This window comes from Amphiura filiformis, chromosome 3 (genome assembly GCF_039555335.1).
Source record: "Amphiura filiformis chromosome 3, Afil_fr2py, whole genome shotgun sequence".
NCBI classification, from domain to species: Eukaryota; Metazoa; Echinodermata; class Ophiuroidea; order Amphilepidida; family Amphiuridae; genus Amphiura; species Amphiura filiformis.
The window spans coordinates 35,245,885-35,264,336 of record NC_092630.1 but is presented as its reverse complement, the minus strand read 5'-3'; the positions used below and the strand labels follow the sequence as shown (position 1 = coordinate 35,264,336).

General features: G+C 37.5%; 2 protein-coding genes across 2 annotated transcripts; one reads left to right on the top strand and one right to left on the bottom strand.

Moving 5' to 3' along the window:
• The first annotated feature begins 119 nt into the window (after positions 1-119).
• On the top strand, positions 120-9,395 carry LOC140147223 (uncharacterized). The gene is made up of 2 exons (XM_072169003.1): positions 120-2,631; positions 9,349-9,395. The coding sequence occupies exons 1-2, from the start codon at positions 120-122 to the stop codon at positions 9,393-9,395; spliced, it is 2,559 nt and encodes an 852-aa protein (XP_072025104.1).
• LOC140147222 (gamma-butyrobetaine dioxygenase-like) lies at positions 9,199-16,491 on the bottom strand. Its single transcript, XM_072169002.1, has 5 exons — positions 16,095-16,491; positions 15,437-15,542; positions 13,869-14,071; positions 9,861-10,027; positions 9,199-9,616 (listed from the first exon to the last, which is right to left on the bottom strand). The coding sequence occupies exons 1-5, from the start codon at positions 16,457-16,459 to the stop codon at positions 9,450-9,452; spliced, it is 1,008 nt and encodes a 335-aa protein (XP_072025103.1). The 5' UTR covers positions 16,460-16,491; the 3' UTR covers positions 9,199-9,449.
• Positions 16,492-18,452: the final 1,961 nt, after the last annotated feature.

Below are 18,452 nucleotides of genomic sequence, written 5' to 3'. Positions count from 1 at the left end.
GTCGCAACTGAGAAATTGGCCATGATGAGCGTGCCGGAACCGCGAATTTGTACTCGCCGGCCGGTAGTACGAACTTGACATTAAAAAACAGGTTCTCTGTTTTAATAGATGAACTAAGCATGCATGTAAATAATAATGTTATTCATTGTATCAGTGATAAAATAAGTGTTTCAACCTGTGTTAAGGCTGATGTTAATAATAACCATCAACAAATCGTGAATAATAGGAATGTTTTAAGTAAATCTAAAAAGACATATGTAAACAAACGACGTCATAGACGTGGTAAAAAGAATGTTAAAGGGACAGGTGAACGAAATATCAAAATTGGCTTCAATAATGTCAATAGAATTAAAGGGAAGGAATACGAAATCAGTAATCTGCTCCAGAAGGAGAACATTCAAATTTTTGGTATAGCTGAAACATTCTTACAGCATGATAATTCAGTTAATATCCAAGGCTATAAATGGTTAGGTAAGAATCGTGTAAATAAGGGAGGAGGAGGAATAGGCTTCCTTGTCTCTAATGATGTGATGGTAGTAGATGATAATGTGTTTGAGTCTAAATCTGATTCATGTGAAAGATTATGGTTAAAAGTATGTATTGGTGATAAACCACTTTATATTGCGGTGGTTTATTTTCCTGTCGAAGGTACTGATATTAGTATTACCGAGGAAATGTATACTCAATTACTTTCTGAAATCTTGAAAATTGAGAGGGATGATCATGATGATCCACATATTCTTGTTTTAGGAGATTTTAATGCCAGAATAGGTGACATCATTCCATTTGGTGACCCAGTACGTAATTCTAATGGTGAACGTTTGCTCGACTTTAGAGATGCCTCGGATTTAGTTATTATTAATTGCACACGTTTATGTAAAGGGAAAATAACTTGGATGCGAAATAATTTATTTTCAACAATTGATTATTTTCTTGGCTCTAACAACCTTGTAAATTCTATTCATGAAATGATTGTTGATGAAGATCGCGAATTTCACCTTGGAAGTGACCATAATGTCTTGTTACTCAACTTAAACTCCAGTTTTGGCAAAACTAACAAAAAAAGCAGCAGGGGTCCTACTGTTTGGGATATAACAAAAGATCAGGACTGGACAAATTATCAAAATGAAATTGAAAACCAATTTATTGATTGGGATGCTAATTCTTTTGAGGACCCCAATACTCTTTGGAATTCATGGAAAACAAAAATCCTTTTAGCAGCAAATCAAACAATTGGTACTAGAGAATGTAAAGGGTCTAACAAACAATGGTGGGACTCAAACATAGATAAGCTAATCAAGGAAAGAAGAGCAGCTAGTAAAGTTCATAGAAACTACATGAAAAATAACAATGGTGGTAATGAAGGTCAAGATGAGTTATGGAATGAATACCAAGATAAGAGGAAACAGGTCAAGAGTGCTATTCAGAAAAAGATTATGCAAATGCGTATTGATAGAAGCGTTAAGATTGCTAACAATGGTGGTCCAAGTAATAAGGACTTTTGGAAAAGTCTGAAGGGGTGTAACAATAAACAGCATACAATTACATCAATTAAACTACCAAACTCTAACACCACCACTACTAACAGGATTACTATGAACCAGACAATTTTACATTATTGGAAAACTCTTGGTCAAATGAATTTGAATATGAATGATGAAGTTATATCAAAACAAGCAAGAGATTGTGTTGAAAACTTGAGTAATATGTATGATAAGGACCAGTGCAATTATACGGCAGGTGACAATTACTTACTGGACATCAATATTTCTATTGATGATATTATAGATGCAATTAACTTATGTAAAAATAACAAATCTCCAGGCATTGACACTATTACGAATGAGCTATTGAAAAATGGTGGTGAAAGTCTTTGTAACTCAATTCTCAAATTGTTTAATCAACTTCTTATATTTGAATCAATTCCAGATGAATGGAACAAAGGTATTATTATTCCAATTTATAAGAAAGGTAGCAAGAATGACCTTAACAACTACCGTGGCATAACGCTCAATTCATGTGTATCGAAAGTTTTCAACAGATTGATTTCTAAAGTAATATCTAGTTTTCTAGATGATAATGATATACTTACGGAAATCCAGGGAGGATTCAGGAAAGACCATCGTTGTGAAGATCATATTTTAACTGTGAAATCTATTACAGCTACCCGACTAGCTGAGGGTAAAAACACCTATATGGCCTTCTTGGATTTCCGTAAAGCCTTTGACACGGTTTGGCGTGATAAATTACTTTTAACAGCCTGGAATATTGGCATAAGAGGTCGTGTTTGGAAAATTTTAAGTAATCTTTATAATAATGTTCAAAGTAAAGTTAAATTTGGAGACATAGAAACTGACTTCTTTGATGTATCTGACGGAGTTAAACAAGGATGTGTTTTATCCCCAATCCTCTTTTCGATTTATATTAATGAATTTGCAAACATACTGAGAGAAAACAACATTGGTGTTAATGTAAACAAGGTTAATATGGGCTGTCTTTTTTGGGCCGACGATGTAGTACTACTAGCTAACGATGATTTTGAGTTACAAAGAATGCTGGACTTAGCAGCCAAATTCAGTGAAGTGTATAGACTTAAATTCAATCATGAAAAATCGAATGTTCTTATTGTTGGTAAGAAGATAAACAACCAAAAACTTTGGCAACTTGGTAATGATTGTATTAAAGAAGTGAATAGTTACAAGTATCTAGGGTGTATCTTTAACAGAACACTATCTGACCATTGTCATGTTCAAGAAGTTGTTAAAAAAGGATATCGACTTATAGGATATATCAAATCAATAATCGATGGTCAAGATGATTATAATAGGGTTTATTATGGCGATCTATTATGGAAATCTCTGGCCCTCCCCTCGATTAATTATGCCTGTGCCACCTGGGTATGTGGGGGGTATACTGATATTCAAAGTTTGGAAAAACTTCAAATCCACATGGCGAGAACGATCTTGAAAGCAACCCGTACGGCATGTAAAGAAGCTCTTTATGGAGACTTGGGGTGGCAATCTATAGCCGCAATCCAAGATTGCCACAGAATCAAATATTTGGAACGATTACTTACTTTGGATAACAGTAGATTTGTTAAACTTGCTTTTAATACCATGTTTATTACCAACAACACTCATAAAGTCAAATGGAAATGGTTAGACCATATCAAAAGTACTCTAAGTTTATGTAATATGAATCATGTCTTAAACATAAATGAACCAACTCATATAAAATGGGCGAACACTTGTTCTGAAAGAATAAAACATATTGATTTTATTAAATTAATGGACCAAGCAAATTATAAGTCCTCTTTAAGCCATTATGTAACTTTGAAATCATCCCATCACATTGAATCATACCTGCTAGATATTAGTTGATTTTACGGTGTCAATTTAAAATTTAAAATTAGATCCAACACACTCTCACTTAATAGTCGAAATTGTAAATGGGATAAGAAGTTAGATGCCACTGGTCTCTGTTCATTATGCAAAAACGATATCGAAGATGTTTACCACTTTCTTTTTACATGTACATGTCTTAATGCAATCCGAATTGATGAATTTTCAAAACTGGAAAGCTGTTTAATTATGAATAAATTAGATGATATATGGATTATGTTTATTACAGGTGACTTGAAAATGAAACTGATGTTAACCCTAGGTAATACGAGTTTATATGAATGTCGTCAGGACACAGAAAACATCAGTTCCTTTTTCGACACCTTTTGTAAAAGTTATCTGAAGCGTGCTTGGTTTTTACGTAATAGTATTATTGATTTATCTCGTACTACTGTGTTTTAAATATTAGTTTTAGTTATGTTGTGTATTTTATTTCTATCGCTGTAAATATTTATATATGTATTCCCTTTTGTTTGTATTGAACGCACCGCCGGGTAGGCGTGTGCCACTGTTATGAAAGTGTATGTTCAAATAAATAAATAAATAAATAAATACTAAAATCTACGTAAAAAAATATGCGTAGTGCTGTGGAGACTTAGTTTTACATGACGTCACGAATATGCTAATTAAAGAAAAATGCTGCTGCCATCTACGGCCACATGTTGCAAGCGTGACGATCGCCTGGCCTCACGTCGACGAACGGAGTTTCAATTCCATCGCACTACGTGCTCTATATACTTATTCCATGGGGCTATCGACAGCTCGTGTTGCAGACTTGCAGTTACGGGCGCACACCACTATTACATGCAGGGGTGCAAATTGTGATTTCTTCCTCAGGAGCAAGGTTCATAGGCTCAAGATTTCCTCAATCATTCATATTAGCCATAAAATAGCTTTAATCTGCACTTCAAAAGATGGTAACAGAGCATGTATTTTAGAGAGAGTCGAAAAAGGGCTTTATCATGAAAAGGGCCTATAGCATGAAAAAAATTGGTATTTTAAACTATTTGGCACACAGGCTCCTTCCTTTTCCCTTATCTTTCCTTGCCCCCCACCCCCCAATTTTCTCTTTCATTTTTGTCAGAAGGAGCACTTGTCTCTTTCTTTTTTTTTCTTTTTTTTTTTTTTTTTTGTTAGGGGGCATTCTGCCCCCATGCAGGCCATTGCTCCTTTGCCCCCATCAAGCACCCTGGCAAACTTCTTCCCAAATCTGATATTTTTAGGGTAAGATGGGGTAAGTGGGACAGTGGGGTAAGTGGGACACTTACTATACTAGATCTTCATTGCAGTACTAAATCCCCGGACTAAATCCACCAATACCGAATTACCCCATTGCTAATATGTTTGTTATAATTTCACTGCTCAATATTGGAGTTCATTTGGTATTGAGCTGCGGGAGATGCTTGAGGTCAACCTGAGACTAGTATACCTAGTCTCAGAGGTCAACACCACCTTGATGTGGCGGCCAACCTTGAGGAATTATACCCAGTGCCGCCGATAAGGGGGGGGGGGGGTAACCGGGGCGTTACCCCGGGGCCCGGGGTCCTAGGGGGCCCGTACTAAAGTGAAGAAAAGATAGGGCAGTAAAAGCAACGAAAACGGACCTCAAGGGCCCGTAAAAGGTTCAGAATAGATACCTTACAATTTAGGCATATTTTCTTTGCTTTACTATACGGGCCGCGCCGACAAATGTCTATTTTCTTAGGCCTAAGGTATCTCTTCATTGCTTTTCACGGGCCCTCCGAGGTCTCTTTTTTCCTTTTTATGGGTCCATTAAGGTATGTCTTCTTTTTTGGTTTTGCTTACATACTCACTAAGGTCTCTTTTCCTTTACGGGCCTATGGTATCTTTTCTTTGCTTTTTACGGGCCCACTACGCGGTCTCTTTTCTTTGCCTTTACGGGTCCATTATGAGGTCTGTTTTCTTTGCTCTTTTACAGCCCATAAAAACCAAACGAAAGTAAAGCTAAGTAATGGGCCCGTAAATAACAAAGAAAAGAGACGTGCATTTTATAAAAAAAAATACAAGATAACCTTTGAAGCACACACTCTAATAAATATTTCACTTGAATGATTTACTGTTTGCTTTTGCCAAAATGATCATCCTCGATATAATGAAATCTTCGAGAAATCAGGGGAGTGCAGCTTAATCGTGGGAACACACATTGCAATTTTTCCGCGCTTCGCATGGAGTTTGTTTCAATAGGCCTACGTCAAATCTGGGAGCAAAAGTCGCTAATTCGAATTACAAATTTTCGCGCGCTTCGCTCGCATCTGTCCAATTCACCGGTTCATACTTGGATCATTTTAGCTTCAAATTGGCTTTAAATTGGCAACTTTTTTGCACTTTGCGTGGAAGTTGTTCAGAGAAACTTAATCTGGGAGCAAAATGCCGTTCAAATTGCGAATTTGAGCGCGCTTCGCCTCGCATTTGTCTCCTTCAATGTTCATATTTGATTATTGGCAGCTAAACATGCTACTTTCGCTCCGCTGCAACATACTGCAGTTACTGTCCGTTTTCCTATACACAATACACAGTGCTCTCACCATTGACGCGTGACCTCTACAAACAGTGTATGTTATAGGTATATGGGCATTGCCTAGTTAACATCACTGTGTGAAAAATAACCAGCCAATATTTAAACTATTCTCCAAACTTCTAGCAAATATATTTCTCTAACATGACCTAAAATTACAGCTAGGTTAGATGTTCAGAAGGGGTCGCACTTTCGTAGAATATGAGTGAGGGCAAAGCATAGCTAGCTCATAGCTAGCCAACTCCCCGTGTTAATTGAATGGAGATTTGACCGAAAATATTGAGCTATATTGGTAACGGACCGCTCCGTTCTGAAGGATGCCACAAAAAAACGGTACAAGCTACATTTAAACTATTCTATGAAATTCTACAAAATATAGTTTTGTAACATGTCCTAAATTTTTAGCTAATTTAGGTGTTTGGAGAGGGTCGCACTTTTGTGTTTTAGGAAGGATATGTAAACGACAGATAACACCAAAAATATGAAGAAATTATTTCCAAACCGTGTTAAAGCCATATTATAACATTTGCTGAGGAAGACGCCCTCACTGAATTTTTAAAATTCCTTTTTTACACGATTAAATTGTACTTTATTAAACCAATATACCCTGCAAAAATCAAGACTCTAAGTGCTGTAGTTTTGTCAAAATCCGTGATTTTGAATTAAAGGCTGATTCAGCCCTTTATTATTACGATGGAATTATTAGTCGAACGCATACACGATGTTCATAACACAGAGTACGTCACGGCGTGCGGGACGGTGATATACACAACAAAGGGTCGTACCACAACATGACCGAAGGAGTGGTACGTATTGGCGACATGTGCGCTGGTAGTAAATTCCAATTTTCTTTGCTTTGCCGTAGTTGTTCGGCTCAAAAATAAAAGGGGATATATCTGACAGTAAAAGCTAACATTTTATGGCAAAGAAATGCTAATCTATTTTGTTTGAAAATGTTATAATATTGCTTTAAGTCAACAATCATTATGTTGCTCATTTTTAAGAATGCTGGTTTACAAAAAGCAGGCCATTGTCTCATTTCGTGAACAAAGGTACACATACCATTGTTTCCTTTCGTTTCTTTTATAATCGGTTACCCAACTGAAGCTATAATACCATCTTTATTGCGATATCGCACATGTAAAACAGACACTTTTGCACAACCAGAGAAGATCCGATTTAATCAGTTGAGCTGTTTCAATGAGTGTTATCTTGGTTTAATAGCTTTTAATGGGGTTTAAGTCCTGCAAAGGTCGAGATGAATTCTACTGTAGACATGACTGCATCATGACATAATGTTCAAGGATTTTACATCAACCTTCCTCCCCCATGTTACAAAGAAATTTATGTCACTGTACGGTATGGGTTCCTCGTAACGGTTATCACTGATCAAAGGGGTCCTGCGTTCACATTGCCCCCTGGCCCGTAACGCCACTGGCAGTTGAGCAGTTTTCAACAAGATTGTATTATTGTACTTGTAGCTTGTGTCACAAAAACATGGTCTGCTTTCTTTGTATGAAAAGTGAAATGGTATTATTGTAATTAAACTATTAGTCACAGCCAAAATAAGATGGACGTGATTGAAGCATAAGTTTAGCCATTTTAATCAACATAATAATAGTAAGTTATTAATACAGTCAATAATTGGTTGAATTGCAAACAATTTATTTTGTTCTGGAATAAAACAAAAACCATTCTAACGGCTAGACCTTTAATAACAAAATGCCTTTAAATCAAAATCATACATCATATCTAGCTAGCTCTATTAATTAATATGGCAGTATCTATGGCTGTATGTGATCAAACGAGATTGCGTAAATATAGTTGTGTTGTAAAATATAATTATACTTTCCAATGAAATAGCTAATAACAAGAAACAGGTCCTATAATATTTAATTTTCTTTTGAATATAACAATTTTGCAACGCAATGTAAATATAATAATCATCATTAGTATAATGTTAACTGAAAAGTATGCGTAAGGGGCGAGGGTATTTTGAACTAAAATTGTAACCAAAATTCAACGTTAAAAAACCGTCATTTGATTATACGACAAAAGTGATCGAAATTGTTTGTTATACAGGATGTCGACCCGACCTGATTGAAGAACGTAGGTCAAACTTTTGAAAAAAATAATAGACATAATTCAGTGAGTAGTAGCATCTGAAGAAGAATGTCACAAGAAAATAAAATAAAATAAACAAAACAAAACAAAACAAAACCGTTTTGTAACTAACAAGTCTAGTTAGAAGGCATATAAAAACGATTAGTTTTGTACAGACTTCACAAGAAGTATTTTTGTAAAAGTTACAAATTCGTCCGTCTATAGAATAAATAAATTTTTAAACCCTCAACAAAGTCACACACAAGAAAAATATTATTTAAATACTCATAATGTCACTCATAATACAATACAAAGAAAAGAAACCCTCATAAAACAAAGTCAAACAAAAGGATAAGATTTTTTGAGATGTTTATTTCAATGCACCATAATTTCCCTCATAATACAATAAAAAAAGGAATATTTTATACCAATAACTATACCCATTAACAAACCTCATAGCAAGATGAACTTTCCTTGCTCTGGTTTGCTAATAAATTTCACCTAAAAATAAAAACCTTGCATTTTAAACAGTATCATAATCATAGCAAGGTAATCAGTCCTTTCTTACTCTGGTTTACCAATGAATAAAGAAGAAGTAAAATTATGTGTTTTAATCAAGAACACAAATCTATGCAGAAAGGATGTGAGAAATAATGAAATATGATATCTGTACTTGGCATCGGGTTGGTTATGTTTATTTATAATATAGTTATTAAAACGTCTAAAGGTCCGTTCATCGCCGCAATTGTTGTGCGATGCGATGCGTTGCCGATATATAATTTTTGCCGCAGCTCACCGCAACTCATCGCATTTCCAAGTTAAGGTCCGTTCATACTACCACCGCATTTGCGATGCGTTGCTTTGCGATGCCGATATATACTTTTTGCTGCAACTCAACGCAACTCGTCGCATTTCCAAGTTAAAATGTATTTAACTTTATTGCGATATCGCAATGCAGTAGTTTGCAGTACGACGCATAGCAGTTGCTGCGTAGTATGAACAGACCTTTAGAAAGTAATTATCGATATATCAGCAACGCACCGCACCGCACCGCAACTGCGGCGTAGTATGAACGGCCCTTCCGTTCATACTACGCCGCAATTGCTGTGCGGTGCGTTGCCGATATATTGATTACTTTATGCCGTATTTAACTTTATTGCGATATCGCAATGAAGTAGTTTGCAGTACGAAGCAGTGCGGCAACGCTCCGCATCGCAAAGCAATTGCGGCGTAGTATGAACGGACCTTAACGTGAAATTTCCCCCATAAATATCAGTTGTGTCCATTAATTTTGTCGTTGTATTTCAGAGCAGGCACATGAGTTTATTATTCTCATGTTCGGTCCGTTTCCCTAGGCTACTAGCTGAAGGGGATTGATTAACGATGGGGATTCATACCGACCATCATTACTACAGTGGTTTCTGATTGCGCATCTTTTCACGAATGACTCTCATCCGAGAACAGGCTTCATCCCAATCGATATACCCTCCTTCGATATGTCTTGTACTGGTTTCCGTAACGGTAAAACTGCTACGACCATGAAGAACTCTCTGGTTGTCAAAACTCGCGATTTCGCCTGTATATACAAACAATGGACAACAAAATATATTCAGATAGCTTTTTATTAGGCGGGAATATTATACTCCACATGCATGGTCAGAAATGGCCTGGCCCAGGGACCCCTTTAAGATTAAAAAAAATTGATTCATTATACTGATAATCACAAAGGTGTAACTTTTTATTGAATCGAAAAATGTGGAGTGTTTCGTTATTCGTGTACAGTTATGTAGTTTTGAATTTTGATACTCAGAAATTCATACCTTCAACCAATTTGATTTCAATCTTATTTTCTTCCTTGTATAACTCCGTGTTGAACATTTTCATGGCTCGGTAAATTGTGTGTACATCTTTCACTGGTATTTGGACATAAGGTGCTCTATTTGAGTCACTGTAACTGATGGCTTTGAAGCGTCCATCTGGAAAGAGTCTGGAATATGAATAAATAATAATGAAAAAAATTACGACAGCAACGACAACAAGAACAAGAGAAGTAATTCATTGGTACAGCACCAGCGCAGTCACCTTCGGAGCCTTATTTCACCCTTATTCAGATAAGCACTCCATTATAATGCCTCTTTGAAGGTGTCTTGGGAAGTATTTCTTGAGCTACATATATCCTTGTCTTGGGTAGGCATCAAACAATTTTCTGAGGTCTCTGGACTTAGGACCAGACTCTGGTGGGTTAAACCGGTTTCAAGTGATCCCAACCGTCCCGCTTCCCTCAGAGGTAGATATAATTAAACCATCATCAGAGATTGGGCACTTCATCCTACTTTCAGGCTAGGAACAGCTGGTATGAGTGGCGTAAACCAGCGTGCCAATGCCTCTCTATTATTACCCAGCACTGACCCCTGAGCTAGAGTCAGCTGATCAGAGCTTGCACTGCTGGAATTGGGATGTGACATGTCATTAAGGACAATGATTGGTCACAGGAACCTAGTCTTACTATCAGTTGGAGTGTCACTTGGCATATTTAGGTTGGAGTGTCTTGTGCTGGTACGTCTCACTTTATCTTCACTTGGAGACGATTTCCAGCTTTGAATCAGGTCTTTCTGTCGGAATGCTTTAACGGCATAACATATCACATAGCTGGTTCTGAGTGCAGTTTTAGAAGCCACATCCAGGATTTTACGTATCTTTCCACTTGGTACTCCAAGAGCAGCGATACATTTTGTTAGTTTGAACAGTTGGCCCTTACATCGTATACTGGTACCCCCTACCCACTGCTTTCGTTATGTTGATGACACGTGGGTGAAGCTACGCAAAGATCAACTAGCTCCGTTCTTCGACCATATCAACAGTGTCAACGAACATATTAAGTTCACCCAGGAAGAACTGAAAGATTACAAACTTGCTTTCTAGAAACATCGGTATATCGCAAGGACATTCACACAGATCAGTATCTGTTGTTCGACTCGCACCACCCATTGATCCATAAACTGGGTGTAATGCGGACTTTATTTCACAGAGCGAACACTATTCCCTCTAGCGAGAACGCAAAGGAACAGGAACGCGAACACCTACATAAAGCACTGAACCTTTCAAAAGGCTCTCTCTCAGACCAAATCCACCGACAAAGACTCCGCCGTAAGACCCAAGGTGACGGAGAAGTAAAACGTGGTAATAACATCACCATCTCCTACGTCTCTGGACTGTCAGAAAAACTCCGTCGGATTTTTCGAGACAAAGGGGTACCGGTGTCTTTCAAGCCCAAGAACACGCTACGTCAAGCGCTAGTCCACCCCAAAGACAAACATCCCAGGGATAAGCAAAGTAACATCGTTTACGCGATCCAGTGTCAAGACAACGGTTGTGAAGAACTGTATATTGGTGAGACAAAACAAACGCTTGCGAAACGCACGTATCAACATAGACGAGCCAGCACTAGTTGTGGAGACTCGGCCGTCTATACACACTTGGACAGTTCTAAACATTCCTTTGACAACAAGGATGTTAAAATCATGGACAGAGAAAGCAGATGATATGAGAGAGGAGTCAAAGAAGCAATTTACGTGAAACGGGACGAACCTTCACTGAATAGGGGAGGCAGCCTACGTCACAACTTGGCCGGGGCCTACAGTTCAGCGACCAGGAAGATACCTCTCAGGTTGAACTCGAAGGTGACCTGTGATACAACAACATCTGCTTCACAGGTCAATGAACTTTTACCGCCAGAAGATCAGTCGGGCTGATGATGCGTTCAGGATAGAACGTGAAAATTGCCCACTCAAAAACGTAAGTCCAGTTGCCTAGATTGTAGTTTAAAATATTATATTCTTCCAAGATGTATCTACTTGCATGGCAGAGTCCCATCTGAGCAATTGTCCTTGTTTGGCGCAGCCATAGAGGTACACAAATATGTCATCTTCATCTACGTCTTTTACCAGACTAGTGAGGCATTTCCTGTGTTCTTGGGCTTTCATGTCTCTTAACAGTTTCTGGTTCTTTTTGAAACCAAGGCCTGCTCTGTCTGTATGACCTCTTCACAACTCATTCAGAATCAGATGTCGCTCTCTTTTTTTCAAGTTCTCTGACTCCATTCCACCTTGATTGCTTTACTTTTCTTTGGAGGCAGTCTTTGTAGAGAGTCTGTGTTTTTCCATCTATAGAATACTTGTTAAGATGGTGCGTGGTGACTTGCATGCATTTTACAGAAGTGGTGAGTCTTTTAAGGTGAAGCCCGTCCTTCGTCCTGCTTAATTTGTATAGACCACTGTTGGTGGTACATCTGCTTATTCCTGCCAATCTTTTCAAGTATTTGGTGCAGGTTGCTTCCCAACCATCGATGTACGTATATAATTGGGAAGTTGTAGATGGTAAACTCCCATGTCATGTTGGGTAGGATTGCATTATTATAATTATATCCCCATCTTCATGATTCTATTGAGTAGGCTTTTGTCTGTCTTTTTCATCATGTCTGTTAGTTTCTGTTTTATAAACTCTCTGATTTCCTTATCTTTCAGATCTTTGAAGATAAGCTTGCCGAGGAATCGCATGGGCTGGTCGTGGATATACACAATCTCTTCTCCATCTATTGTTAACTTTGGATCGTATGCCACATATTGGGGTTTATGTCCCTCTTGCTTTTGTTTCTTATTTGGGACAAATTTCTTCATGGCATGGGATCAACATTTTCTTGGCTTTGCCTTCATTGATCGAGTCCACCCCAGGGAGTCATTAACGACATTGACCAGTTTCCGACAGTCTTCTGGGTTTCTTGCAGTTATAGTAAGGTCATCAGCATAAGCTTTGACTGAAGATTTGATGGATGAATCCTTCATGCAGTACTCCAGATGGCTGCGTTGGTCAAGAAGATCAAGGCAAAGATTGAATACTGCCAAGAATAGGATGCATAGTGGGCATCCCTGGAATACTCATATGCTGTAGTGTATCCAATCCTTAGTATTTACATAAATGTAGCTTTCATCATAGTAGTTAAAGATCATCTTCCTGACGTGGTCGGGAACATGGTACCATTCTAATGCACACTGGATGCGGTTGTGTGGCACGGTAACATATGCATGTTGTAGGTCAAGCCACGTTGTCACAATCGGGTTTCCATTCTTTTTGGCATCTTGGAGTATCTCGGAAAGTGCCTCAGTATGTTCTACACATCCTGATATTTTCTTCATGAACCCTTTCTGGATGGATTTGTCAATATTTTCAAACTCAGTCAGGTAACTTGTGGTCCTCTGAGTTAGGAGGTTACCACTTGTATTCTTGATTGTGATTGGTTTGATAATAATAAGAGTACAGCTGCTAAGCTGAAGCATTGCGCACTTTTTAGTAAAAGCTTGAGAAATGTTGATTTTAAGACGTGGAGCCATTTTGGATTTGACCCCTTGTGACCGCTAGAGGTAACGGCAGGTCACACAGGGGTAGAAATTGAAAATGCTCCGATCTTGTTGACAGATATACCAAATTACTCGTCTGATCACAACACAGAATTAAATCTAATTCTGTGGATCACAAGGATTAACAAATGTATAGTTTGTGCTATATACTAATGTATAGTTTGTGCTATCTACGACCTATCGTTATGGAGTTATCCTACAAAAACCTAATTTTTAGGTAAAATTTCATATTTTTGGTTGTTGTACAGGGGTACAAATTTAAACTTACTCCGATTCTAGCAAATATAGTGTCAAATTGCTCGTCTGGTATAGAACTTGCCTGCTGAACTGTTTACTCTTGTTATGTGCTTCGTACGTTGAAGTTAAATTTTTAAAGGGCGAAGTGGATGCACCAAATATGTATCTTGTACTTACTGTATTGTTGGTGATCTGTGCTTCATGTGGTACACCTTACCAGAGTCAGTCCGAGCGTTTCTGAAATCTATAGGCATGGTAGTGAGAATACGAAACACTTCCGGGTCGATGTGTCTTAAGTCTTCAGTTACTTTGTATCCGTCACAGAACTGATTCTCCCCTCCCTTTGATTGTACTTGTTTAATACAATGCAAAAGCTGAATCTGTTAATGAACATGCAATATTGTAAAAATAGCCTATTACTTCACGTTCATACATTTAGATAGCGAGAACCAATCAAAGCAAACGTTAGAAATATGCGAACCATGCATTAATTGTGTTTATATAACTCATACAAAGATTCATGAACTGTTTTCGTTCCTTCTTCCCTTTCCGATATCTAAAACCCCTTTGTTGCACAGTGGTTTTCCACTTAGTGATAAAATCATGAGATTTCCATACCTTAAGAATAAGATCCAAAGGGTTAGAGTTAATGATTTATGAATATTTTCATGATTTGAAATATGGACGCTATCCTCGTCTGTCTCGTTGAACGAATCAGTACCTACTTCACCTCATGAAAATATTTTTGCCATTGTAGCTGAGAGTACTAAATTAAGAGAGGCGCTACTTCGATCGCTAAAATGAGGACAGCGTGAGCTCGGTACCTGCGTAAGAGTCTGTTCGACAAAGGTGATTGTGAATATGTAATGATATGAATGGGCTATAATGTGACGTAGCTACGAAAAGGATGATTGACAGCGCCGTATATGGTTCATTGGGGAGAGCCATTATGCCCATATTAGGCTATTGTTGTGCAGACGTCACGCTCTGCCAACGGAACAAAAAGGTGACTGATAGATCTATTACGGATTGGCAGCAGACAGATTGCGCTGTCCTCTGACCCTGACTGCTTGTCACGTAGACAGCTAGACCGTGACCTGGGTAAACACGTACAAAGCAGGGGATGCGACTGTGCCACAGGTCTTGTCTTCGGAATCGGTATAGGCAATTTGTACACAGTGCCGCTAGCCTGATTGTAGGCTACTCACAAAAATTCACTATTTATATTCTAGCAACATTTAAAGCCATATTATAACATTTGCTGAGGAAGACGGCCTCACTAAATTTTTAAAATTCCTATTTTTATACGATTAAATTGTACTTTATTCTACCAATATACCCTGCAAAAATCAAGACTCTAGGTGCTGTAGTTTTGTCAAAATCCGAGATTTTGAATAAAACGCCGGAACCGGCGCTTTATTATTACGATGGAATTATTAGTCGAACGCATACACGATGTTCATAACACACAGTACGTACACGGCTTGCGGGACGGTGATATACACAACAAAGGGTCGTACCATAACATGACCGAAGGAGTGGTACGTATTGGCGACATGTGCGCTGGTAGTAAATTCCAATTTGCTTTGCTTTGCCGTAGTTGTTTAGCTCAAAAATAAAAGGGGATATATCTGACAGTAAAAGCTAACATTTTATGGTAAAGAAATGCTAATCTATTTTGTTTGAAAATGTTACAATATGGCTTTAATGCATACGTAAGTACAGACATCACTGGGTCTTCTTACATTTGGTGGATAAGCGTAATATGTCAGATCAGTGTGGAGTCCTAACTCTACGTTGGTGTAAGCGAGGTTACTTGCTTTGGGTTTGCTGTACACTTGAAATGTATCCCTGAAAAAGAGTAAAACAAACCAAATCAAAATAAATAAATGAGTTCTGGTACAGGTCCAATTTGTTTTACCCAGAGCGTTCAAGCATCTTAAAAGTGTGTGTGTGTGTGTGTTTGAGGGGGATATAAGGGTGCAGATTAAAAAAAAATCAAATTTCTTTTCAACGCAATAATCAATAAGAAATCCGAAATTGTTTCCATTTGTACCCATTAAAATACTAGAAGACAATAAAATAATATGATAAAAACATAAAAATATCGTACTACTTTATTATTATTATTTTTATATAATAAAAAATAGAAAAATAAACGCTATAATATTTATTGTCCTTACGTTCAACCAAATGATAAAAATTTGATGATAACAAAATCCAAAGCTTAAAAAAGTTTTATTGCATCTTTATGCTTGCACGTTGCCAAATCATGTAAAATCAGCCGTCTAAAAATGTTTATGTATACAGAAAATCTTCAGATTTGTTAGCCTCCAGAAAAAAAAGTCATGTTATCTTGTGTTATGCTATGCTACTCACGAGTAAAAATAACAAAGTACTCACCCATGATTTGTTGTCTTCAAGATTGAAATCCTATTTCCTATTTCATGAATTGCTCCTTCTTTGTGTGGCGCATCTTTGATGAGTGCCAACCCATGAACCTGCAATGCTTCTATCCAATCATGAAGGCTCTTGTCATTGTGAAGGATATCTGCAAATGAGAACTTGGGTATATTATGTTGCATCTCGTTGCCCCAGAACTGACGAACTGGTGTACTCACGGGATCCTCACTCATATTGGAAAATTGCATTTCTTTAAGCCATGAGACAGGAAACTGACTGCGGTGGTTATCAGGCCATCTGATGGTTAACGTTTTGTCATCTACCTCTGCTACATCTGGAATGATATCGGGGTCCAAGTTGACCATGAGAACAAGACGACCACGTGAAGAAGGATAAAAACATTTGTCACATCGACAGTTATCTCGCAACCACACGAAAGGATATGTTCCAATAAGATTCCCGTCATCGTGTTTTAAGACACAAGACCGAGAAAGGTGATCAAGTTCGACTCGTATAAGTGTATCCATTTCAAAACAGGTATCCAGCTGCAGTTGTTGCTGAGTAGAGTGAACAATTCAAAATAACCCTGAAAAATGGCGAACGACTAGCGCAACTGGAGGTCACTTAATATTTACTCAGAATAATGGATCTGAGTATTCCGCTATGAAAAACACATTATTCACAGGTAACTTCACAGACCGTCAGTGCACTACATGTAGCTTGTATTGCAATTTGGTATATAGTTTTCTATTGATCCGTTTAAACAATATTTTGGCCAATTGGACACTGTTTTGACCGCTGTTTATTCTATCTGTCGCATTCAGGGAGGTACATGACGAATGCCAATAATGCAAGTGGGCCTGGATAGATACGGTATGCAACTAAATGCAAAATATTCCTGGTGCTTCGATATACGCTTCGGTTGAACGGATAGTAACAATTCCCTTGAACAAATCATTTTCGGATGCCATATCGAGTCAATAATATGGCCTTCCAGCCTCCCCAAGATTCCGGTTGGTCATGGATGATTCTTGTTGCAGCCTGTGGAGTAATGTTTATAATGGACGGTCTCAGAAAGTCGTTATCAGTTTTGCTTCCAACTCTTAAGGACCAACTTGAAACTCATACCTGGGTGATTGGTGTTATGATTACAACAATGCTCACTGTAAGAGGCTTTTCAGGTAAGTACAGTAGTGTGTCTCAAACCTTGCTGAATGTTTTCATCAACGAATGTTTAATCACAGACATTTGTTCTAGTCTGTAGTTTAATTGAAAATGTATATCAACTGACTGGTTTTTCAATTCCCTGCAATGTGTTCAACTTATACTGGATATTTTGTAATTCACAGCACTTCAATTTGCCCGCATTCCTTTCGACATTTGAAAAACCCGCCCATAAATTTGTATGTTTCTTTTATAAAGAATGATAATTTTTAATGTAAGGGTAAATAATGAAAATAACAACAAATAAAGGTAATGTTTCCTCTACTTATACAAGACAAGGGACAATAAAACTTTAAGCGCCCCATTATACTTCAGTGCCAATGAGGTTAAGAACATGGTAGTTGTTCCAAATCTACCTTACAAAGAGTGTGCTGACATTCAAAATGTATATGTCTCATGGACAATCATTAAAATTGGGTATCGCTGTAAAATATATCAGAACGGTAAATGCCAATTACTTCGTTTTTTCACACAAGGCTACTAATGAATATATCATGTGTTTTACATCCTAGAAGTTCAATCTGGTTATAAAATAAAGATGTATTCTTTGCGCTATTGCACTTTTTTAACTCACCCTGTATATTGCTTGTAGAAAGTAAACACCCTGTTTATGAACTGAACATCTAAGTGTTGATCACTATAGACATTTAGTTCATGAAGAGTGTGTTTAATCTTTTGTAATGAAATTTGTATGCAACTTTTTTATGCAATTTGTCGACAACTTATGCAACTTCGCATCACTTAAAGTGCAGAAATCTTATCACATTTTAAGAACTTTACGCTACTGTGCGACAGGTTTGGTAGGGACACGTGTGCATTTCATTCAACATTTAATAAAGAGGTTCTGTGTACTTTTATGGAGTTATCAAAAATTATAATTCAACGATATTTACTAATTGACAGTTTACAAACATTGATAATAGTATTACATTTTCCTGCATGGTAGTAACCAAAGATAACATCTGCTTGTGTGGTTTTAATTTTAACATTGTAGTGTTGCAACATTATTTTGTCCACTTCGCTCCATATCTTTTTATTTTTTTTGCAACCAAAAAAAAGTGTTCAATATAGTCTACTTCGTTACAAATTTCACATACATTACTTTTTTCTTTTCCTATTTTGTTAAGAAAGACT